The following is a 25,701-nucleotide window of genomic DNA, read 5'->3' as shown; positions in this document are numbered from 1 at the left end:
TCAGGTCAGTCAGTCCGTCTCACAGCATGGATAGGCTTTGACAATGATCAGCCAAGTGAATGAAGTCACATGGAATGCCTAGAATAAGGGAACTCTGTAGAGTTAGGAAGAGCAGTTCCTTTGGGCTGGGGAGCAGTGGAGAAGGAGAAAAGCTAAAAAGGTCAGTCTTCTCTGTTTGAGGTGATAAAAAATGTTTCAGATTGATTATGGTGGTGATTACAACTGTTTGTGAAGATACTAAAAAACCCACTGAATTGTGTATTTTACATGGGTGGACTATAGCTGAATAAAACCTTTTAAGAGGAAGTGCAATTTACATACTGTAAAACTTTACCTTCTTAAAATGGCTTTAGATAGTCAAAATTAATGCCAGTATTAATACTCATTTACATTTTTATTGCCTCTAAAAGAACCCCACCCCCATGCTATTAAGCTGCCCTGTCCCAAGTCTATTCCCAGGTCCTTGGAAGGCACCAGTCCAGCTGTATCTCAGATCAATTTCTTATGGGCAGCTGATATAAATAGGACTGTACAAAGTTTAGCTTGCTTCTTCTGGCAAGTTGTAACTGAGTTCTCAGTTCTTCTGTTTTGATAGTGCTGGGTTTGACTTCAGGACCTGAGGCATGCTAGGCAAGCATTCCAGCACTGAGCTATGCCCCAGTGTAGAATTCCTTAACTTGTACTCACTTAGGACTCTTCAGTCAGTATCTCCCAACAGCCATTCTCTTACCTGTGTATGTGCTGCTACCTTTGTTGTTGAAAAGTGGACAGCAAAAAAATCACACCATATGAGCAGTGTGAGGATCAGATTCTCGGCCTGCTGTCCTTCTGGGCTGGTTGCTGCTGTTTCTTACCTGTTTGTTTAGGCCCAGACCGTAAAGCGTGCTCTGCACAGACCCTTGGGTTTCTGCTTGGTTAGTTTAGTGATTAGCTAACAACTGGACACAAACATCCTTCCTGACTCTCCTGTCTCCTCTCTAGGATCCCTGTAGGTGTTGGGTTTTGCCATCATTTTCTGTTTGTGCGGATCGCCCAGTCACAGGAAAGAAATTAGAAACCCTTCAAGCCTTCCCTGGGTGTTTGCACAGCTTGAGAGACCCATGTGGCCTTCTAAATTCCCAGGTCTCTGTTGGAGGTTTTCATTGTCCATTACTGGTGTCTTCTTCATCTGATTCCCTTTGAGAGTTGCTTTACCAGGTGCCCAAGGGCTAGGGTGGTCACCTGAACAGCTGTGGGTTAAACAGTGGTGCTGGACCAGGCAGTTCATCAGTTGCTCAGCAATAAGGTTTCTCTGCCCTGTGTACTCCTGCAAGGTCAGAGTTCCCAGTTGCTCCAGACAGTGACAGTTCTCATAGAGCTGGCCCTTGCTAGTTGCTAGCTTCTGGGTTTCAAGTTTGTCACAGACCCGACCTGGGGACATGGAATGAGACCTGGATATATGAAAACACTGCACTCTCACTGTCCTTACTGAGGTGTGGCCTTCTTCTTGAATCAAAAAGCCATGGGTTGTTATTAAACACATGGTTTTCCACAAATCTGGAAAAATTATGTTTGCCATTTTTGTGGTATTTTACCTGTGTGAAGAGTAGTGTGTGTTTGAGTCCTGACACTCAGAGCGCGTTGCACCCCAGTCCTTTGAGGACTAGGTCTGCAAGTGTGACTGACAGGCCTGGAGATTTTGTTTAAAGCGAGCCAAGTGGGCAGAGTTGCCGAATGGAAACGCTAGGCTGGTTTGATGCCTTGAGGAGTCATGGGTTTATTTCTAACCGAGGAGGCAGGGAGGCCTGAGAGCCATGGCACAGCGCTCACCGTATCTGGTGGAACTAACTGCTGGCACCATGACCAGAACTGACCCAGTTCCTTCTTAGCTCAACTGGCAGCCGGTGTACACAGAGAGCAGGGTGCCTTACGGTTGATTCTCTCCCCAGATGACTTTCCAAAGCCACAGATCATCACCCAGCCTGAGACGACCATGGCTGTGGTGGGCAAGGACATCCGTTTCACGTGCTCAGCAGCCAGCAGCAGCAGCTCCCCAATGACCTTCGCCTGGAAGAAGGACAATGAGGTCCTGGCCAATGCAGACATGGAGAACTTTGCACATGTCCGTGCGCAGGATGGCGAAGTGATGGAGTACACCACTATCCTGCACCTCCGTCATGTCACATTTGGACACGAGGGCCGCTACCAGTGTGTCATCACCAACCACTTCGGCTCCACATACTCACATAAGGCCAGGCTCACCGTGAACGGTAGGGAAGGGACAGCTTGTGCTTTTCAGGACAAGCGACACTCTTGATTGTCTGTCTGTCTGTCTGTCGCTGGTGTAGGAGACACAAGCTGCTATGGTGCATTTCTTTCCACCAGTCCTTAGGTTTGTCCCAGACCAAGTTGTTGATCTGGGACAACAGATTGAATCGTTCTTTCTGGTTTGGGGTGGGTCACTTTTAAAGTCCAGTTATGTAAAGTGACATTGCGGAGTTCAGCCTTGTATTTTTTCTGTTCATTGTCTTCTACAAACCAAGAGATGTGGTTTCCAGACTCCAGCTTCTCTGGATCCTGAGGAAGCTTCTGCCCTTAGAGTAGATGGTATATCTGGGAGCAAGGCAGCTTGGGACAAGTGCCGATCCCCCTCCCTCTAGACAAGTGTGACCCTTTAACTCAGTTCTTCATGTTGTGGTGACCTCACCCATACAATTAAGTTCATTGCTACTTTATAACTGTAGTTTTGCTACTGTTATGAATCATAAACATTTTTTAAGATAGGTTTGCAAAATGGTTCGAGACCCATAGGTTGAGAACCACTGCCCTAGAGGCTATGGAGATTAGGTGTGGGTTGAGTCCCTAGCTTGATGGTCCAGTGTGCAGGGAGGTTGTGACACAGCCCATTGGGCGGCTGTCTTTTGGACTACTGTTTGATGTGGTATGTTGAAAGATGAGGGACAGCCTGACTAGGTAAGCCTTCCAAACCAGGCTGATGAATTGGCTTAAGGGTGGCCTAAAGCACTGCCTCCATCCTCCAGTGCCCCCGAAACAGTCTTTATCACAGTTGGCAGATCACCGGGGCTTGCTTCAAAGAGGCCTGGGTGTTTCCTGGACACTGAGGTGGCTGTTAAGACTCTCCACCACAGTGGCTTGGGCATCAAGTCTGGATACTGCTTACTGTGTCCGCATTGATACTAAAGCTACAGAAGCTAGTAAACTGCATATCTTGACCTAGGTGTGGCTGATAATGTGGCCCCTACAGGCCCCAACCACAGTGGGTTTCCTCAAGAGAGGTGAGCCAGCCCATTGGTTCCTCCATGGTGAAGACATGAGGCTTTCTGTAACAGCAGATGTCTTGTTGCCCAGCTCTCTCAAGATAGCTAATTAAAGCAGGCCAGCCCCGGACCTCAACTTCTGGAGGACCCTAGATAGTGACTATTATGGAGGTTCAGGCAGAACATTCCATCAGAAGCCTTACCTTCGAGTGGTTAGCCCCAGCCTGCAGCAATAGGAAGGCTTTATGTGTAGTGGGTGCAGTGTTGTGCCTGGGATGGGGAGAAGCTGGGTACCCCTGGAAAGGCTGGAGTAGTGATGAGCTGAGGCTGGACACAGTGGAGATGTTTGCCAGGAGTTTGCTTTTTCACGCAGCCATCCCATATAGTTTTACCTGATTTTTTTTTTTCTTCCCAGTGTTGCCGTCATTCACCAAAATTCCCTACGACATTGCCATCCGGACTGGCACCACAGCCCGCCTCGAGTGTGCTGCCACAGGCCATCCTAACCCCCAGATTGCATGGCAAAAGGATGGAGGCACTGATTTCCCTGCAGCTCGTGAGCGACGTATGCATGTCATGCCAGATGATGATGTGTTCTTCATCACTGATGTGAAAATTGACGACATGGGGGTCTATAGCTGTACTGCCCAGAATTCGGCTGGCTCTATTTCAGCAAACGCTACCCTGACTGTCCTAGGTTCGCTATTGCCAATGTGTGTGGTGGGGTGGGATGGTGGTAAAACCCAAGAATTCCAGGTATCTGCTTTCTGGAATAAGTGTGGTAGACTCTACTTAGTTTGAAATTCAGGGCTGCTTTTAAGCAAATGGTCCTGGCTCATAAAAGACAGTGAGCAAGGAACTCAGTCTGGACAATACTCAGCTGTCTGTTTGTCTGAGTAAGAATTCCCTCCATTCGAGGAGGATGAGTGGGTGTGGTCTTGGTCAGGAGTAGTGATACAGGTCTAAAATAGGACAGTTTGGTGTAAGGTAAGGGTAAGGCTTTAGGTCTTTGCTCCGTTGAGGTTGTTCCTAGAATGACAAGGATTTAGTCACATTTGGCCTTCTAAAAAGCTTGGAGCACCAATAAAAGATCTCAGATGGCATTTCAGTACTATATGGGATTGTCTCTTGTCTGGAAAACAAGTAGGCCTCCAGCAAGGAAGACTCATAGAATAAATGTGCAATCTCCATTGCTTTCCTGCAGAAACTCCATCCTTGGCAGTGCCTTTGGAAGACCGTGTGGTAACTGTGGGAGAAACGGTGGCTCTCCAGTGCAAAGCAACTGGGAGTCCCACACCGCGCATCACCTGGCTTAAGGGCGGTCGCCCACTGAGCCTCACCGAGCGGCACCATTTCACTCCAGGCAACCAGCTGCTGGTTGTTCAGAATGTGGTAATAGAGGATGCAGGCCGGTATACCTGTGAGATGTCTAATCCCCTGGGCACCGAGCGAGCGCATAGCCAGCTGAGCATTTTGCCCACCCCTGGCTGCCGGAAGGATGGGACCACCATAGGCATCTTCACCATTGCTGTGGTCTGTAGCATCGTCCTTACCTCGCTGGTGTGGGTGTGCATCATCTATCAGACCAGGAAGAAGAGTGAGGAGTACAGCGTCACTAACACAGGTCAGCAGTGTGGCAGGCCGTTCAGAGGCAGTGGAAGTAGCGAGGGCTGCAGTCCAGCACGGTGATGCCAGGCCTGAGCTTTTGTCTGGAACCTAGGTTTCTAGAATCTTAGGAATAGGATTCTGTCTGTAGAGTTGAGGCTTTGAGCCCAAAGCCAATGCTGAAGGACATAACAGGAAATGGGAACACTCTCAAATTCAAGCACCTGCTGGGCCCTGCAGTTTCTGGTCTCCATGGTGATTCAGAGGCACCAGGGCCCTGCCTGTTGTCATGAATCAGATTGTTCCCAAGCTCCACAGTCTTGTGATTTTGTTAGGTCCCTCATCTTTGTGGACTCAGGTGTCTGACTGTCATGATTTTTATAACAGGATGGAAGGGAGGTTAATGAGCAGAGCTTTCAGACCACTGTTGTGTGGCCTTGTGACTGCAAATACGTAGCTGTGTCATCGTGGCAGCCCTGTTATTTCATCATTGTGTTTCCTTGCAGATGAAACCATCGTGCCTCCAGATGTTCCAAGCTACCTCTCCTCTCAGGGAACCCTTTCTGACAGACAGGAAATTGTGGTCAGGGCTGAGAGTGGTCATCAGGCCAGTGGGCACATGGAAAGCAATGGTAAGTTCCAGAACAGTGGAACAGTCTGATCCAGCTGTGTCGGGGACACAGCTTTACCTCCTCACTGAGGTAGGGTGGGCACCTGTGTCACATGTGGTGAACCAGGTCTTTGACTGACAGATGTTTTGCTTTGGATCTGGTGTGTAGCAGTTCTGCGGTTTTAACATCTGGTTTGCCAGAAGTCCGTGCCTTGGGCTTAGTGCTATGTCTCCTAGTCAAGGTGGGATTGCCAGGAAGAAAAGATGCAAAGGACATTCCAGATCCCAAACCGGCTTTGCAGTACTGTTGGTGCTTTATATGTGGTGGTTCAGTCAACCACAGGTGGAAAATATTCAGGAAAGGAACACTGTGTCTATGCTGACCATGTGTGGAGGTTCCATTGTTCCTGGGTACTAGGAGTAGAGGCGACTTAAGGCCTATCAGAGAAGGTGTACACTTTCTGTGCAAACAGCATCATTCACAGAAAGGACTTGATCATCCTTGGAGTTGGGCATCTCCGAGGAGCATAGGAACCAATCCCTGTTGGATGCTAAAGGATGGGCGCTGCGAAAGAGCTGTGGCCTGCCCATTAGGCGGAGAGACCTAAGAAGTTCCTAAATTGTAAGGGGCTCCATTTCAGGTGTGTGTCTGAGAGACTCGAGCCTATTCCCAGAGGTCGACGTGCACAGCATTACATGCCGGCAGCCCAAGCTGTGTGTTGGACACACTAGAGAGCCGTGGAAAGTGCTGGAGAAAGCCGACAGGGCAGCTGCTCCATATACGGCAGGTAGGAGTCACTTGGCTCAGAGAAAGCCATTGCTTTCGACACTGAAATCGGGGTTGACTTTAGTAAATTAGAGGAGCAGCACGTCACCAGCTCAGATGCTCTCTGAATGGTATTCGGAAGACAAACTGGAAGCTCTGGCTTCCTTTGATTTCAGCCTCCTGTGTCTCTTACGTAAGTCTGTGATTTGGTGAGCCACTTACAGGCAAGGCCCACAAACCATGGAGGAAGCATCCTTGCACCTGGACTGTCTTGTCTAACTCAGACAAGGTTTCACTTTATAGCCCAGGCTGTCCTCAGCCTTCTGAGATGCTAGGATAACGGGCATGGGCTACCATGCCCTGCTATTGGCCAGAGGTTGGTACCTGTCCCTCACTCACTCTCTACCTTATGTACTGAGCAGGGCCTCTCGCTTAAGCCCAGAGTTCACCCATCAGTTATTCTAGCTAGCCAGCTTGCTCCAGGATTTCCAGCCTCTGCTTCCCAAGCCCTACATGACAGGTGGGCCACCACACTGTGCTGGGGACCTGAACTCTGATCCTTATGCTAACCAAGCACTTTACCTGCTGAGCCAGGTACCAGGTACCAGGAGTCTTTGAGGCTTCATGTCTAATTGTTCATAAGATCTGCCACCACTATGTGATGCTTAATGCAAATCTTCCCTTTTAGAATTTCAAATTTTCTTTTGATCACGGGAAAGTAAATCAATTTCATGAGGACACTTAAGCACAAAAGACCAGGACTCTGCATGTGTACATTCCCGGGAGGGACAGGGTGGTTACAGAGGCAGTGGTAAACAGGACTCAGCTTCCAGTTGTGCCTCTGGGAGGGGCTGGAGACTTCAGTGGCTCTGGGTGCAGTTGACCTTTGGCTCTGCTCTTCATTCAGCACACAGTGGCTCCGCTGTATGCAGTGACTGTAATTCTGACATGGACAGTCAGCCCAAGGAACAAGCCTTCCATCCCCAGCCTGTGTCCAGAGAGAGTGGACAGCCAGGTGCACCAAGCAGCCAAGAGCTCAGGCAGCATGATCAAGACTATTCTCCACACCATCCTTATACTGGGACTGCTGATGGGCCTCCCACCCACTCTGGGGGAACACTGTATCCGAGTAACCATGACAGAATAGTTCTGTCTTTAAAGAACAGGGCGGCATCCCCAGATGGGAAAGGTAAGGATTGTGTTGGAGGCGCGTCACGTGGGTTGGGAGCCCTGATGGGGTTAGTGTGCCCAGGCTGACGTGCCCTCTTGTTTTTCAACAGGAGATTCTTCTTGGACTTTAGCAAAGTTACATGATCCAGATTCCATAGACCTAAAGCCTTCTCCTACGTTAACATCAGGCAGCCCAGAGCTCATAGAAGATGCCATATCTACTGAAGCCCAGCACTTGCTTGTTTCCAATGGCCACCTCCCCCAGGCCTGTGACTCTAGTCCTGAGTCTGTGCCACTGACGGGACAGCTCACTGGGAAACGGAGGGGACCACTGCTCCTGGCACCGAAAAGCTAGGCTTCATCTACCTCAGCTCTGTTAAAGCAAACGCTGCAGGAAAGAGGTAGGAGAGGCTGTGGGAAGTTGGTGTCCAACGTCACTCTGGACACAGTTTTAACTTCCGTGTGGAGTATCACTTGACTAAAGGACTTGGCATCTGGAGCACAGAAATGCAAGAGACTATTTGTGTACAAAAGGCAGAAAGAGTATTTGATACCACTGTACATAAGAGTTTTCAGAGATTTCATATATATTCTATATCTTTTACAGAGACTATTTTAATCCTTAGCGCATGGGCCCCGCTTTCAGTGATATTTTCACATTAGGTTGCTATCTAATTTTGGAGAGGGTCAGGAATAGTTTTGGTGCCTTAACGCACAGCTGAAATTCAGGTAAAACCACATTAGCTGTTGCTGGTGGTTGGAAAGGAGGGCATTTTGGCTATGTGCTCACTTAGTCAGGTTCAGGTGTATTGGCCAGACTATGCGGTTGTTCTGGTGGCCTCACTGTAGAGCTGAGGTACATGCGTCACTTGCCTTTCTTCTGGGTTCAGGGTCTGTTTCTGAAGAAGAGGTTGAGGGTTGTTAACTCACCAAAAGCAATGGTTCAGAACAATCGAGCACCGCCTTACATCTTTCTTTGTAACTCACTCAGTGAAAGCAAATGTCTGTCTGTCTCCTTCAATGGGTCTTTGAAGCTTATTAAGGCAGAGGCTGCCAGTGTTGGTACACCTGTGGATTTTCAATAGTGAGGGATAGTTCTGCCAATACCACACTGCAGTGGGGGATAAAAGGAAGGGTCCACTTGTAGGGCCAGCTGCTTCCTGCTGAGCAGGCCTGTCCACCATGTCCCCTTGCACAGTGAAACTGGGCTTGGACTGTACAAGACTGAGTCCCAGGCCTGGGTGTATTTGCACTTTGGGGCCCTGTTGCTAACCATCTTGTGAGTGCCAATGTGTAATTCAGTAAAAACTACATGGAAACAAACTCAGTTCTTAAAACCCCTGAGAGCTGAAGGGAAGTGTTGAGGCAGTGATGGCCAGAGTCACAGTGTACTGTCACGCCATAGGTCATCACTGTGCGCCAGGACAAAGCACATTCAGATGTTTATTCTCCACAGTTGGCTGATTAATGTTACTTCCACAAAATATGTGAATTAGCTGCTTCTGAGAGGCAATGTGAAAGAGGAAGTATTACTTTTTATGTACAGAGTTATTTATTTATAGAAATTTTGGTACAATGTACATTGAAAACATGTAAGATATGAAGTGTCTAACAAATGGCATTAAAGTGTCTTTAATAAAGGTTCATTTATAAGTACCAAGTGTGTGCTGTGGTCATTGTTCTAAGTACACTTATTCTGCTTTTAATAATATTTTTCCCCACAAGGAGAATACTTAAGACAGAGCAACATAGACTGTACACTGTTGTCCCAGAAGAGGCTATGGCGCGACATTCCTCAGGTAGCTCACTAACTTTTTGCCACCTGGAGCTGGTTAGTCCAGCCTCATGCTCCCCAAATATGCTGAGCCTCCACCTCCTGCAGCCAGTGTTGCTTACACACAATGCAGAGGGGAAGCAGCAGCTTGAGATAGTCCTCCTGGAGGACAGTGGTGGTCATGGCCTTGCTCCCCTCAGGCAAGCTCCTGACTGGAGTCACTTGGGCCCACCCACTCGCTGGTACTGCAGCTGTCTCACACACTAGGCATGTGGGGGCACTGTGCTGTAAAATAATATAATCATGTGTTTTTATAGGAGAAATACGAGGGTAATTAAAAACAGCAGGCTCCTTACCAGAAAGAATGCACGCTATGCACCTGCAGTGCATGCTTTTTAAACAAAGCTATAATCTTACACAATAGGAATTAGCCCAGGGGAGGAACACCCACACGTACAATTTCTGCCCCGCCTCCTTCCGTTCCCCAGTCCTCTCATTTGCTCCGCTGCAGGCAGCTTGCTTTTTAGTGACTAAAAAGCAGGGAACAAAGATCATTGACCAAACAAGAATGCCAAAGGGCCTGGCCTGAGCTGACCAAGAGGATTTATTGAGGGGTCTGAGATGTTGATCTGGAGGTCCACCCAGGACAGTTTCCTCAGGGGCAGCCTGTGCCTCGGACGACACTCAGGGCTGCACTCTGCAGCACTCCTCAAGGCACCACGCTGCAGCAGCTGCAGCGTCGACTTCCTTGCTTGGATGACCGAGCCAGTCACGGGAGGACGGGGATTGCACAGCAGTGCTCTTCTCCAAGGACGCAGTGTCCACCTCACGGGCTCTTCTTGCCCACTTCTAATAGCAAGCTGCGGGTCTGGTCATAGGCACCCAGAAAGATGAAGCCTCCCATACTGATCGCTGCCATTCGTGGGAAGACACCTGCAAATAACCTAGGGACAGAACCATGGTTTGCTCACTTCAGTACATCACAGACACTTAACAGTGTGTTTCCTTTCTTTTAGAAGACCACTAAATAACATCCCCAGGTGTGAGTGAGAAACTAGAGCCCAGTCTAGATGTCTGAATGCTGCACTGTCTACCTGGAAACACTCATGTTAAGACAGTAACCACTGTCCTAACAGCTGTGCTCTAAACACGGAGTCAAAGGGATGGATCTGAGGTAAGGCTGGTAAGGGCATATCCCAGTGGAACACCTGAGGGGTCTCCGGGTCTCAGTTCAAGGAGGAAAGGAAGTTCTTAAACAATTCTATTTTCTTGTCCTGGTGACTCAGTTGCATTTTGTTGGAGTTCCACAAATGTGATTCTACCAAGAAGGAAATGAATCTTTGTAGAGTATTTTTCTCTTGTTCAGTCTACATGAGGACACCAAGGGCACATGACTGTGATGGAAGGGAACACCTCACACATGTCAGTCCTGGACACTCAAATGCTCCATCTCAGTCCAATCAGAACCACAGTGGTGTTAGCGAACCACTCTCTAGGGCAGTGCTTCTCAGCCTTCCTGATGCTGGGACCCTTTAATACAGTTCCTCATGTTATGGTGACCCCAACCATAAGATTAGTTTTGTTGCTACTTCTTAACTGTAATTTTGCTATTGTTAGGAATCATAATGTAAATATCTATTTTCTGATGGTCTTAGGCAACCCCTATAAAAGAGTTGTTCATCCCCCCAAAATAGGTCAGGACTCACAGGTTGAGAAACACTGCTCTAGAGCTCACATATTCTTCAAATATCCATTGGATACCGTATGGTATTCTATGGTCTTTGAATTCTTTGACTGCTGAGGAATGAGCAATAGCTGCTAAGAGACATCAGATTATAAATGCTGCTTGATTAAACCAACCTAAATATTTTGAAAATATCTTGACTTCAAAATGAAAGTCAAAAGATAAATTACTTTGGAAAAGAGGTTCTGCTTTTATTTCCATAGAAAATAAAAGACTGGATTCATTCAAAGTTAAAGATCATTAATCAGGTTTGATTAAGGAAGACCCCCTGAAATCCTGACTACAAATAAAGAAATTAACCTATAAGAACTACAAGACACGTGATGTATATTTTGCCTGCTCAAATATAAAACAAAAATCATCTTTGGCTGACTTGTGTACAGTGCACAATCTGTACTTGTATTAATGCAGATATGTATGTTACCTTTAAAAGTTTATGTATTTTCAGAATGAGGAGACCAAACACCAATGAAAACAAATGCCCAGATGATCTAGCGTCTCAAAATGCCTCTATTGAAGTTTCCTTGGAGTTCTTCATCCTGAACAGCTTCAAGGCTGCTGGCTCAGATGGTCCAGCCTCAAACTACTCCAGCCAAGACTTAACCATAATTCTAGATTTTCCTCAGGGTACCCCAGTATTACCAGACCCCCAATCAACAAGAAGTAGTCTAGGGAACTATGCCCATATTCCCAAAAGACGGGTTATGGATATTTATTAGCATTTAAGGGAGTTGGTTACAAGATGTTATTAGTAATGGTCAAGAAAAAAGCTGAACAAAGGAGATTAGATCAAGGGTCTCGTTCTCAAAAGAAAAGGGGGGATATAGAAATGGGATAAAAAGGTAAATTATTGAATCTACTTTAATCTAAAAAACAACTATTAATCTTAAATATTTTAAACTGGTATGGATTTTGATTTATTGTTACAAATTTGAAGTTAATTTTGTTATACTGTATATTTCTACCCTTGTTTAAGGTATTGTGTTTATGTAGCTCACTTAAAATGTAATGTATCATTAAATACAGATTAATAGTCATCTATAGTAGTCAACCTTAGTCATGTTAGATATGTTCTCAAGTTCATATATTTAGATTGATAGATGGTCTTCAAATACTTCAAAGACCTACAGAATATGACATTTAATATGTTTAATAGCCTAAGGCTTTTCATGACAGTGAGATGTCTGCTCCTGGCAGCACCAATCTACTTCAAAGAAGATGATGGGCCTCAAAGAAATTCCATATGGAATTTGGTTTTTTTTATGGCAAAAGCTAGCCATATGGGCAAAGAAACTGCCCTTGCCTCAATTGCTGATAATATACTGTCCAAACTGGACCAGCAGGATGCAAGAAAGGTGACTGCCAAACTTTGCCAAGAAAAGGTAGGACAGTCCTTCAGAAATCCTGCTTCTCAAAAAAATCTGTCAGATATTCTAGGCCTGTAAGCCAGAGTTGAATGCCTCAATGTTACAGAGGAACTGTGGGTCCAGGCAGCCTGTGTTCCCCGTCATTAGGTAATATTTCATCCTTCTGGGGTCTTTGCTGGAGTTAAAGACTAACGAGTTAAACTTAGTTTTCCTTGGTTATGCTAGAAAGCAAACTAGGTCTAAGACTTTAGACTCATCAGATAGATAATAGAGTATTTTCTCTAATTTTGCCAAATACAAATAGACTGGATATTGTAACTGTAATTCTTACTTGATAATTGTTTTTGTTGTATATAATTTTACTATGTTAAAGTTAAAACCTTCCTTTTAATTAGACAAAAAGGGGGAAATGCTGTGGAACAATCCTTCTGTTCACTGTGTAACAATATGTCGCTATGATTGGTTTAACAAAAAAGCTGACTGGCCAATAGCTGAACAGGATAAAGTTTGGTGAGAATGATGGGATGAAGAAGGGCAGAGTCAGAGGATTCACCAGCCAGCCAGAGAATGAGTGGGACACACAAAATGGGGCAGAGGTAAAAGCCACAAGCTTCGGGGCAGCACATAGACTAATAGAAATGGGTTAAGTTTTAAGTACTAGTTAGTAATAAGCCTGAGCTATTGGCTGAGCATTGATCATTTATATTAAGCCTCTGAGTGATAATTTGAGAGCAGATGCAGGACACAGAAACTTCTGCCTATAGCTTTTGCCTATGAGAACTCAAAGCAAGATCTGCTTCCAATCTACTCTGAAAGCATCAGGTTCTTTGGTGGTGGGGACTGCTGAGATATGTGCAGACTTGGTCAGCTTAGTGCAGGGCAGGGGACACAAACAGTGGTGGCTGTATCTGGAGCTGCAAGAGGAGGTGGACTGAGCCACCTGTTGAGGAAGGGGGCAATTGTTTTGATTTGTTTCTTTGTCCAATCATTGTCTTCTATGAGTATAAGGGCTGGAGCTGGTGTATGTTCACTCACAGGCATTGCTGCATGGAACATGCTGTTCAGCGATGCCCTGTACAAGGTGACCAGAGTCCAAGAGTGGAGACTCAGAAGATGAGCCAAAAATCTAAATTAACTTTCAGTGTTAAGGCTGGGTCAGAACAAACACAAACCCTTGACCTGTTCTGCTTTCTCTCCTCTGCCTGTGGTTCTGGCATTGCTTAGTTTTAGTCAAGTGTGTGTCATGACCTGGATGGGGAAGGCTGGTCTTACATCATCTACAAAGCAGTGGCCATAGTGGGGCACTGCCCCATCCATCCTGCCATCTCTTGTCACCACTTTCTCAACACGGGAAAATGAGCTGCAGCTCTACAACACTGTGGTCAGAGGCTCAGCTAAGTCACCACAGAAGCTAATATGTAGAAACACGACTGAAATCTGGCAGGTGGCCTTCATGGTGTCAAAAGCCACTGTTACCAGCTGCTGCTTCTGTGGACCAGCCTCTGTTTATCTAAGAGGCTTCCCAAACAATGCATATGGGATTCACAGCCCATTTCCCCTCCTCACTCCATTTATTTGTTCAGTGTTGAATTAGTACCCCAAATGAGGACTAATGTGTTCTTATTTCCTCAGCTGTGAACAACAGACACTTCACTGCAAATGCTACCACCATGCCTTCCTTATGCTCTGAGATATCAAGAGTCTGTCAGTCCTTTCTACTAGATCCAACCTGTATCTCAGACCACTGGAGCTGACATTCAGTAAAGCCACTAGCTGCCACTTTCAACTGGAAAACTCAAACAAAACAACAGGGTTTGCTCTCTGGCAAAAGCCTGACCACATTCCCCTGTGGGGATATTTTGTTTGTGCTCTAACAAATAAAGTTGCCTAGAGATCAAAGGGCAGAGCTAGCCACTAGTTAACTACAGAGGCCAGGCAGTGGTGGCCACACACCTGTAATCTCAGCACTTGGGATCTCATGCCTTTGACCCTAGTACTCGGGAGGCACACACTTTTAATCCCAGCACTAGGGAGGTGGAGACAGGAAGTGATATGGCTGGACAGAGAGAGGAATATAAGGCAGGAGGAGACAGGAGCTCAGTTCTTTCAGGCTGAGGAGTTGGTGAGGTAAGAGGTGGCTGTGGCTTGCTCCTTTGTCTCTCTGATCTTTCAGCATTTACCCTGATATCTGGCTCTACGTTTTTATTATTAAGGCCAATTAGGATTCACGCTAGATCCCCCAGACCATCGGACAGCTGAAACTGAAAATGCCAAAGTCACACAAAAATAGCAATCAGTGACCTCCCTCGGCACAGGAATGAGACGAGCAGCAGTGCCCATGAAGAGGCTTCAAGCAGGCAGGCTCAGCTGTGCACACAGTGCTGCTCCAGCAGTCCCAGTGCCAGCTCACCCTCCTCCCCTCCAGGGGGGGTGCTTAGTACTCTGCCCAGCATGTCAAGAACGTTCCATATAGGAAATCCTGCTTTGCTAACATCTCACCATTTAGACAGCTTCAGAACAACTGAATGGGAAGTCAACATGGAGTATCAGCTGCTGAGGACATGAAGCAAAACATTTTGAGGTACATGGGGCTGGAGAGATGGTCCAGTAATGTGCTTACTATGAAGGCTTGAGGAGCCAAGCTCAGATTCTCAGCACCCACAGAAAAGCCAGGTGCAGTGGCAAACACCTGTAACCCAGCACACGGGGAAGGAATGGGCAGGTCCGGGGCTCACTAGACGGCTACTGTAGCCATGATGGTGGCTTCAAGTTCAGTAACAAATTCTCAGAAACATAAGATGGAGCATGATGAAGAAGCCATCCAACCCCAACCTCTGGCCTCTACAGGCATACAAGTGTGCAAAGAGACCTGTTTGCATATCATATGCAAAAAAAAATCCAGGCACTTAGCTGGTAACAGAACAATAATGCTCAATTGAGGCCAACCACTGTGGAACAGATAGTACAGTCAATGAGCTGGGTAACGCTTCAGAGAAAACCAGATATATACCAGACTGGTCCTGTAGGATGATGGCGTGGCCAGAACTTCTCACCCCCCAATAGCTCTTTTACTATTTATCTCCAGATACACAAATATTTACTACTGTTACAACTGTCCACAAACGCCAGGGTAGTCACATGTTGTACTAGCAGCTAGATGCTGTATTCCCTGGGTGTGTCTGCACAGTGACAAAATTACCCATCAATAAAATAACACCTACAGATGCACAGCACATGCCCAACGTAAGGCCTGGCTACCAATGGCTCTTAAAAGTGGTTACAAACCCCCAAGCCCCAAATACTTTCTTCCACCTCACTTGCCTATCTACACTATGTAAGTAAGGACTTATTTGTATCAGTGCTGCAGCCCTAATACTGCTGAGGGTCAGACAGTTGCATGTCATCCATGGCAGGCACAAAGACTTGAGGAAGAGCCAGTGGAGAGGAGACAAGGCAGCGGAGGGCTGGCTTTGTCCTTACCCTGCTAGTCCCTGTGAGCGCCACACCCCGTGCATGGCAGAGAGCACATTCCCATCGGCAGTGCTGGAGCCCGCCTACAAAAGACAGGGAAGGATAAGGCTGTTACCTCCTAGTGCTCTGAGCAGGCTCCCTCACCCTCGTTCAAGGCACACTCTGGGGTTGACTTGGACATCTTCCTACATGCAGGCAGGCAGGCAGGCAGCTCAGGAAAGCCCTTTCTCAGCTCACCTGGGAACTAATGGCATCTGTTCAACAGGAAGCTGATGGGAAGCAGTAGGACTGGCCTGCTGGGGGTGAGGGTTCCAAGTATAAATGGGTCTAACTAGAAAGCCTGCCAGGGATGAAGAATGCCGCTTTCGTTTTAAAATGACCCCAGCCTCAATTCTGCTCACATTGCTCTGCTTTCTACAGAACTGGACCTGAGAGAATGCATGTTCAGATATGTTACTGGAATTCCGTAAAGCTCATCTCGGAGTTTGCTTTGTTGTTTGGTTTTCTTCTTAACAATTCTGACAATTGCCTTACCTGGTCACAGCCAATCATGGCCGAGGAACGTGGAACTAGTCAAGCGCTCTCGAGTCTTAGATCTGAAAACAGCACCAGGCAGAGGCCCTCAGCTCTTAGCAGCACAGCTGTGAGAATGCTTGTGCAATGGAAGTGTGCTACACACAGATCCATCACAGCAACGGCTACAGATCTGCAGCAGTGATGACAACGCTACTCTCCTAATGTCAGTGGTACTGATGGCCTGGCAGGCACAGGGGTCACTGTATCCCTGCAACTCTGCTTGCTAGCAGACATGGCATCAGATCTGCACTGGCTGATACTTACCTTTGCCAACATGATCCTTGTCTTAGCCACATCCAGAGGGGTAGTGACTGCAGCTGCAAAACCACCTGTGTGCAAGACCAACAGTCGTGAGCTGTCTGGACTAGACAGTATCCTCGTCATTTCTATTTGGGTTCAGAGAACATCAAAATCATTTCTTCGTCATCACATCTACTTGACTGTGTTGAGAACAGGATGCATACATGACAGATTTCAATCTACCTAGTTCATGTCTTTTGCAGTGATATAGAAGGAGGTGGAGGATACTCCTTTTCCACTTGGGTTAAGAAGTGAGGCCCTCCCTACAACTCACCTTGCTCTCTTACAGCCTGGTACACTAATCCGAACACATAGGACATGTCAACAGCCAGATGTGGATTTTCATTGCGAGAAACACAAGGCTCCCAGTGGCTTTGGGGATCATACCTTTCTACAGGCTACCTGTCTTACAGCCTCTATAGGCTTCGGTTGTTTCTGTTCTGAATAGGCAGGCTCATGTGTGTCTCAGGAGGACTTCTTAATAAACAGCCAGACTTCATGATAACAGACAGTGCTTTTTCTAGTTCCCAGGCTCGAATGACAGTCCAGGGAATAGTTACGTTTCTACCCTCTTTGCATCACCTTAGAGTTCCTCTTGCTCTGGGCATGCATTCTGCCTCAAGGCTTCCTTTCCATATTCTCCCCATGTTTTCTTCATCTAAGTACTATGATGGCCAAACTGTCCATAGCTTTTAACAGTGTTCCTATTTGTGGACACAGAAACCAAGACTTTACTGCTAATATAAACTACAGTTTCTGGTCTCAAAAGGTTTTGTTTGTTTGCTTAAGACAAGGTCTCATTATGCTCCCAGAGCTAGCCTGGAAACTGCTATGTAGATCAGGCTGGTTCTACACACACAGAACTTGCTTCCACCTCCTTGTCCTGGGGTTAAAGGCATATGACACCACCACACCAGGCCTGAGGTCAGTATTTTATTCACTTGGTGCAGATGCAGATGAACCCTTAAAAGGCCAGAAAGAAAGAGAAACAACCCCTAAAAGGCTTTTGGGAGGTTCAGCTCCCAGGAGCTGGGAATGAGCAGCAGATTATGGGGGTTTGCAAAGGAGGCTCCAGAAACAGCTCAGGCTCCCTCTGCTGTGGCATGTGGACAAAAGGGCATTTGATGTCTGACAAACAGCTTTCTAAATACAGGGCTGAAATAAGGTCGTCACAGTGACCCTGAGCTGCACAGGGACATCTGTTCAGACACTTGTGAGAAGGCACGCTCACTCCCCGTTTACGTTCTATTTTTGGTCACCACGATTGCCACACACCTTAGGCCTGTCAGCAGCCCCTCTGTTTAGAACCCCTTACTTTCCGTCCTTTTAGATTGAGTTTGTGGGCCAACATGATGGCTCAGCAAGTCAAGAGCATTTGCTACGAGTTCACTGCCCAGAGTGTGAGGCCTGGAGGGCACATGGCGGAAAGACAGAACTGATCCACGAGTGCCTTTACTCCCTGTGCACATGGCATGCACATGCCTTCACCCACCACCACAACACACTAAAAGGAAAGAAATGTAAAGCATTTTAAAAGGCTCTGCTCAGTGCAGAGCTGGGATCTGTTCTTAAGCTTGACCAACTCCATAACTTGGCCCTGGTCCCTGCTGCCCCAGATGCTCATCTGTGAAGTGCAGGCAGTTGTGTGGCAGATTCTTTTTATTAAAGGGTCCATGCAAAGTGTCTAAAGTGGCGTGGCCCACAGGAGCACTATGAAGGAATCTGCTCCAGTTCAGGCAGGCACTGTGTTGGTTAGGTTTCTCCTAACACAGATGGAGTCTTCTAGAAAGAGAGAACATTAACTGAGGAACTACCTCCACAATAACTGGCTTGTAGGCAAGTCTTATTTTATTGATTAAGGACTGATGTGGGAGGGCCCCACCCACTGTGGGGAGGACCACCCCTGGATAGGTGGTTGGTCTTAGGCTGTATGGAAAAGCAGGCCGAGCAAGCCTGTAAGGGGCATCCCTCCAGTGACTCTGCTTCAGTTCCTGCTTTGAGTTCCCATTGTGACTTTTCTTCAGGATACACTATAAGCTGAACTAAACCCTTTCTTCCTCCAGTTGCACCTTTGGTGTTTAAGACAATAGCAGACAAACTAAGACATGGGTAGAGAGACTGGATGATTTTCCTTCCTATCTCAATCTAGTACACACAGTAGGCACTCAATATGCTTAGTGGGCACCCCACACAAGTCTATGGTTTTAACAAACCAAACATGTAAGCACTCAATATCCTTAGTGGGCACCCCACACAAGTCTATGGTTTTAACAAACTAAACATGTAAGCTCATCCTGTAAAAGGCAGGGAAAGGTTGGCATGAATGCCACCCCCTGCTTACTTGCCAGGCTCTCCAGAACTACGCCTGTACCATCACTAGCATCCACCCATGGCCACATAGCAGCTAGCAAAGAGCTAGGAATGAGATCACATGTATCCTAACCCCTAAAATGATCTTCTTATCACACCTAAGGACTCTGATATCACAATTCATTAAGTAAAACAAGCCTGAGCATTAAACTTCATCCTCCTATGTAAAAATATTCACAAGTTGCCCTAAATAATTTATAAAGCTGACAACACATAATAAATTTGGATAGCTAAGTCAATCTTGCCCTGGCCACCAGTGAAGGTTAACCATCCTTTCCTGTGGACACCTGCATATTCTCCAGAGATCTGTGCTCCATAAAAGAGTCTAAAAGACAGATGAACTCAAAACACACAGGCCCTTATTGTACTTCCATGCTGAGATCAGTAGTTTATGTTAGGCATTAGTAAATCAATTTGAAGACCCTCAAATATCGGACTACTTATTTTGTATAGTCTACTTATAGGGTAAACATAAGGAGCACACTAACACATCACAGGAAACAACCATGGGACACAGCAGACATGGGCTGCTCTCGTGTGTTCCATTCTCCGAAGGAGACTTTACTGACTGCTCAGCTACAGCTTTTGGGGTCACATTCATGGAACTGATTTTCACAGGAAAACTACTTGCTGCCTTGGGGGACAAACGTAATAATAACCCTCTAATGGGCAAAGGAACCCCTTCTTTCTAACAGCTTGGAGCTGCTCCCTCAGAGCAGAGCTAGGAATGTTGAGGAGGGCAGTGAGGAGGCCCCAAGCCCGCCCCTGGCAGCTCCGCTCCTCTCTGCTCCTAGAGCCTCGTACTGATGCATTCAAGAGCAAGGGCTCCTTCCTGTCCACCTCCCACTTGGGCTCCAAGCAAGGCTCCAGTGAGAGGCTGCACCGGCTCTCACCTTTGTCTCACACACAAGCCTCACTCCACTCTACAGTTCAGGGGCGAGAGCCTCCTCTCCCCCTACCCTCTCTCTTAGGAGAATAGAAGGATGTTTGTTAAGTATAAGAAATTGATCCAAAGGTTCCAGAAGACCAAAACAGTAGTACACATTAATACTCAACATCAGTGGATTTAAGATCAAGGCCTGGAGTGAGAGGGCTGGCAAAACCCTTCTTTTTCCTTACTTTAACCCTGACTAGAAGCCAGGAGAATTTCTAAGCATGACCAGCCATCAACACCTCCAATCTCAAGAGACATTTGTGGGTATTTGTGCCAAGTAGCTTATGAAACAAGCACGGGCACAGAAGAACGTGCCAAGGATGGCACAGCACAGTCCTTGGCAATACCCAGGCCAATTGAAACTTGGAAAGCGCATGTGGATGTAAACTCTGATCTCTGACGTGAGGGCAAGTGTGATCATGAAGAGCAGGGAGTTGGTAAGGCAGTGTGTGGATGTCTGGACAGGGCTGTGGGTAGGAGGCCATTCTCCATCTTCCCAACTGTGCAAGACAGGGCTGCAATCTGCTCTTACAGAACACCAATTTACTCAATTTGGACTGTTTTCAAATCATATTTATCCTACAGCAATGTTTTCAAAATATTCATCTTGTTTCTCTAATGTTTGTATCAAACAAAATTTCCAAGGAAAAAAGAATATAAACAAGAAAAAATTTTTTCTGCTTATGATAAAGATCTGTTAACAATGCATTTCCCCCCAAAGGCCTTAAACTCTTTCATAAACAGAATCTCACCTGAAAACAGTAAGATGACTGGACAGACTCTACAGGCTCAAATAAGAAACTGTGCTGTGCAATGCCTTCAGACCATGACATCTTCCAGTGCCATCACAGAGATGAGTTATTATGGGGACAGCTTTCTGGTTTTAGGGCGTTGCTTTTTCTTCTGGAAAAGTAACAACTCCTTACAGCTGCTCAGTTTTACAGGTCACGAGGGCTAACGCATGTATCATGGGCTCCCTCGAGGGAGGAGTGATTATTTCTATGATACAGGTCAGGACACTGGTACTCAGAAAGCCCAGGTCTCCTCCAGGAACTGGCCTAAAGCAGAGACTCATCCACTCATCTCATCTGTCAGACAGAAAGCCCAGCTAGGCTCTGAGCACTGTCTTCCGGCTCAGCGTCACAGCATCCTCTGTGATTCACTGCCTTCCTGAAGGGCCTGAACACTGGGTTCCTACCACATCCCACATGTGACAGAAACTGTCCTCCTTTCCCCCTTTGACAAATGTTAGTGCCATGAAGAGCATTCCTCAGCAAAGAGGACATATAGAAAACAAAATCCCCAAATATATAGTATCCATGTGTCTGCATATAAATCTCTGGAATCATGATATGAGGGATGTCTTAGGGTTTTATTGCTGTGAAGAGACACCATGACCATGGCAACTCTTACAAAGGAAAACATTTAATTGGGGCTAGATTACAGTTTGAGAGGTTTAGTCCATTGTCATCATGGCAGGAAACATGGCAGAATGCAGGCAGACATGGTGCTGGAGAAGGAGCTGAGAGTTCTACATTTTGATCCACAGGCAGCAGAAGGAGACTGTGTGGCAGGCATACTGGGCCAGGCTTGTGCATATGAGACCTCAGAGCTTGCCCCCAGTGACACACTTTCTCCAACAAGGCCACACCTAATAGTGCCACCCCTATGGGCCAAGCATTCAAACACATGAGTCTATGAGGGACGGGACATTCCTATTCAAACCACCACAGGGGATATACAAAAACATGCTGATTTCTTACTTGAAGGCAGGTAAGTTCTAGAGTATCCTTCACTAAGAAGTGGTTTTTCTTGTCCAGGGTGCATAAATTTCCATAATGTTTACCCTGTGTTCCACCCCTAACACCTCCGACCCACCCAAGAAGACAGTCAACAAAAATGCACACTTATCCAAAGGGTGGGGCAGCAAAGAATCCTGACCTCTGAAAAATGAATCGAGACCCCTCACTAACCCCGCCACCTATGATGCAGGTGTGGGAGGTCTCACCCTCCCTGATCTGCCTTCACTGCAGGAAAGTTCTTAGTTCTGGCAGTTACCTCCACAACTTACATGGGTTTAAATTATTAATAAATGAGCCAATAAAGTATATGATTTCTGTTTTCCTAATCACTACATGAAAACAAATAAAATCCAACAACTGTTACAGATATTTAGAAGGGAATCATTTTCCCCAGAGTTGCTGACCTCCAACCTACCTGCCTGTCTGTTCACCAGTACTGCATCTAAACACTTTACAATTCTCTGGCCAAGTTCTGCTTTTACTGCAACTGTATTTACCTGTATTTGTAATGACAAAACAGACCTTTCTCTTCAGCTTCTAAACATGCCTACCATTTACTACATTCTTTAAAGCATCTGTGTTCTCAGCACTTAGTGATGGACAGCACAGTCCTACACGCTGACATGCTGCTCCTGCTTTAACAGCTTGAAAACGCCCAGATGTTCACAGGGCCATACTTCCCACCCAGTGCAGTTCAGCCTGCAGTAAGCTGGGAGTAGCCCCTGCTCTCCCCATACTAATTAATCTCCTGCACTGTCAAACATGTCATACGGGCTGTGAATCTTGGATTGCCCGCAGCACTGCACCCAGCAGACAGCTGCACATTGCCCCTACACACACACACACACACACACACACACACACACACACACACACACACACACACGGAGAGGGCTTTATAAATCATGCTTAAAATAATCCAAGGGCCTGAGTGAGGCTTTAATAAAGATAAAAAGAAAAAGGGGAATTTGTCAAAAACAAATTGGTTGTCATTCAACTAGACACCTCTTTAGCAGGGCTTCCCCCCACCCCCAAGATAATTTCTTTTTGCAAATAGCTAGTGAGGCTGTCCATCTAAACAATCTGGAATTCTTGAAGAATGCTGTTCTGCACAGCAAGCGTTTCCACTGTCTCCCCCCACTTCGGTTTTCCCAGTATAATATAATCCCTCGCACCTGCAAAAGCTCCGCAGACTGCTGACTGCCAAGAATCCACCACATGACCCCGCCGCCACGACCAGAGGGCCTGTGTGGAAACAAAAAGAAACTACAAGTTATTCCATCCTTGAGTTTCTCAGAACCTGCTGTGGGTTTAGCTTGGGATGGGAACTTAAGTGAGAAGCTATTTTGGTAGAATTCTTCAATGGTGATGTAAGTGATTTTCCCAAGGACTTAACTGCATTCTAAAATTAGTCAAATAAGTAAGGGTGACAGCCACATTATGATTCTCAAAGGGAATATTTTCAAGGAGGATTTCATACACACAAATTAAAATAAATATAATAAATTTATGACAATGAAATATTTTACACATTTCTCATATAACTCTAAGCATATAAATACTATAATTCATAATTATTCCAGAACAGTGTATGCCAAATTCCTTAGTTCTTTTAAAAATTCTTGTCCATACCTAACCTTTGAAAGATACTAGCTGTTACCTGAGTGGTACTTTAATGGAAGCGGGGCATGCTTTGAGACAGAATCTAATGATAATCCAGGCTATCCTTGAACTCAGGATCATCCTATCCCAATCTCCTTAGTGCTAGGACTACAGGTGTGTGTCACCATGCCTAGCATGAACTTAGAATTAGTGAAAACTTGTTTGTGCTGTTCACATAATAAGCCAGGATCATACAAACACCCACACCAGGTGTAAGTTTGGAACATGGCAGACAAGGTGCTTGGCTCACTGGACATTTACTGCATTGTAGAAGAGATGACTGCATCTGCACAATGCTTAGTCTCATCTTCTGGTCTGCAGTCTTCTCAACAACTCTAGGAGTTGGATGCTATTCTATCTAGGCTTCTTAGGCACAGCCTTGCATAATACTCTTTTCCTTCGCTTTACTGAGGTACCATCTAATAAACAACATATATTTAAAGTATACAATTTGATAAATTTGTGGACACACATACACACACAATCACTACTACAACTGAGACCACAGACTTACTTATGAGCCAAAAGTTCTGCATCCCTTTGAGAACTTCTCTCCTGAGCCCCATCTCACTGTTCTCTAAGCAACCTGGTATTCCTGTCTTTACCGACTGGTTTGCCTATTCTAGAATTTTATATAAATGCAATACCATCAATTTTCTTCTATATGCCTTCTCTTGTAACTGTTCTGTCTCATCCATGTTACAGACATTCAGACTTCATTCCCTTCTTCCTGATGAGCAATGATCCAGCACATAGGTACATCATCCTTTGTTTTTCTACTTTGGGGATGTTACTGATAAACCCATATGAACATCTGCAAACAGACCTTTAGATGGAAAATGTCTTCCCTTCTGCTCAGGAAATAACTAATAACTAAGAAGGAAGTTGCTAGGTCAGAGGCAGGGGTATGTTTAACTTTATAAAGCTGCCAAGCTGTTTTCCAAAAATGGCTGTATATTTTACATTCCCACCAGTCCTGATTTGTCCACATCCTTCCCAAGCTTGGTTGCCAGCATTTTTAAGTGTTCATATCCTAGTAAGTATGCACTATGTTTCTGTTTTATTTTTAGATTTCAAGTTCTGTGTGTGTGTGTGTGTGTGTGTGTGTGTGTGTGTGTGTGTGTGTCCGTCCCTTGGAGGGGATGGTATGAGCACATGAGTATAGGTGCCCAGAGATCAGATGATGGCAGATGTCCTGGAGTTTACAGGTAGCTGTAAGCCACTCACATGGGTGCCAGGATCCAAGCCTAGGTCTGCAACAGCAGTACATACTCTTAACCACCAAGTCACCTCTCTGGTTCCTTTACCATGGTTTTAATGATGGTGACTTTCTCTTTACACACTTATTTGCTATCCATGAATTTTCAAATATTTGTTTACTTTTATTGGGTTGTCTATTATCTAAATAAAACATATTTCAAAGTTCTTGATATATTCAGAGTTCAAGTTATTTGCAGATACTTTTCCCAAATCTGTGACTTATCTTTTCATTCTCTGGAAAATGTTTTTCAAATAAGCATTAAATTTTGATTAAGCCAGGCGGTGGTGGCGCACACCTTTAATCCCAGCACTCGGGAGGCAGAGCCAGGCAGATCTTTGTGAGTTCGAGGCCAGCCTGGTCTCCAAAACAAGTTCCAGGAAAGGCGCAAAGCTACACAGAGAAACCCTGTTTTGAAAAAAAATTTTTGATTAAGTCCAAATTATTTTTAAAATAATATACTATTCATATGTTAATATTCATATTATAGATGGAGATTTGTTTGATTTTTGCTTGAGACAAGGTCTCACTCTGTAGTTCAAACTGACCTGGAACTTACTACATAGATCAAGGTGGTCTTGAACCGGTTTCAATCCTCCTGGTGCTGCCTGCTCAGTGCTGAGATCACTGGTGTGTGCCACGGTGCCTGGATTATGAATCTTGCTATTGGTATCATTTGTAAGAAAACTTTGCCTATTTCAATGGTACAAAGATTCCCCCCCCCCATATGTTCAGAAATCTTAAGTTTCTTTAAAGGTTTTATATCTTTACCTTTGAGTTGATTTGTTATGGTACGAAGGCTGGGCCAGTGTTCTTTCATTCTGTTTGATGTATGAAAAGCACTCACTAGATCTCATGTTTGAAAAAAATAGTTCTTTCTCCAATGAAATCCCTTCTCCAAAAATCTACTCTCTAGTTGGTCCTAATCTATAGATGCTAATTCTTTACTTTCTTATCACAGGTTTTAATAAAGTTTGAAATTAAGTAGTTTTAGTTTTCCAGATTATTTCTTTTTTAAGTTGTTCTGACTATTCT

General features: G+C 45.6%; 2 protein-coding genes across 5 annotated transcripts in view; one reads left to right on the top strand and one right to left on the bottom strand.

The window, feature by feature from the left end:
- Positions 1–9,065, top strand: part of Lrig1 (leucine rich repeats and immunoglobulin like domains 1) — a 101,542-nt gene extending 92,477 nt beyond the window's left edge. The window contains exons 13-19 of the mRNA XM_036180401.1: positions 1,929–2,249; positions 3,673–3,954; positions 4,462–4,881; positions 5,369–5,494; positions 6,114–6,260; positions 7,146–7,427; positions 7,519–9,065. Of these exons, the coding sequence (XP_036036294.1) occupies positions 1,929–2,249; positions 3,673–3,954; positions 4,462–4,881; positions 5,369–5,494; positions 6,114–6,260; positions 7,146–7,427; positions 7,519–7,763 (1,823 nt within the window). The 3' untranslated portion in view covers positions 7,764–9,065. The remainder of the gene's footprint in view (positions 1–1,928; positions 2,250–3,672; positions 3,955–4,461; positions 4,882–5,368; positions 5,495–6,113; positions 6,261–7,145; positions 7,428–7,518) is intronic.
- Slc25a26 (solute carrier family 25 member 26) overlaps positions 8,955–25,701 on the bottom strand; it is a 126,012-nt gene continuing 109,265 nt past the window's right edge. For 3 of the 4 annotated variants that reach the window (XM_036180402.1, XM_036180404.1, XM_036180405.1), the window contains 4 exons: positions 22,922–22,991; positions 16,605–16,669; positions 15,774–15,847; positions 8,955–10,126 (listed from right to left, as the gene is read on the bottom strand). In XM_036180402.1, coding sequence (XP_036036295.1) covers positions 10,009–10,126; positions 15,774–15,847; positions 16,605–16,669; positions 22,922–22,991 — 327 coding nt within the window. In that variant the 3' untranslated portion in view covers positions 8,955–10,008. The remainder of the gene's footprint in view (positions 10,127–15,773; positions 15,848–16,604; positions 16,670–22,921; positions 22,992–25,701) is intronic. The other variant, XM_036180403.1, reaches the window with a different exon arrangement.

This window comes from Onychomys torridus, chromosome 3 (genome assembly GCF_903995425.1).
Source record: "Onychomys torridus chromosome 3, mOncTor1.1, whole genome shotgun sequence".
Classification (NCBI taxonomy): Eukaryota; Metazoa; Chordata; class Mammalia; order Rodentia; family Cricetidae; genus Onychomys; species Onychomys torridus.
Note: the sequence above shows the minus strand (reverse complement) of the source record. Positions and strands in the feature narration are given on the sequence as shown.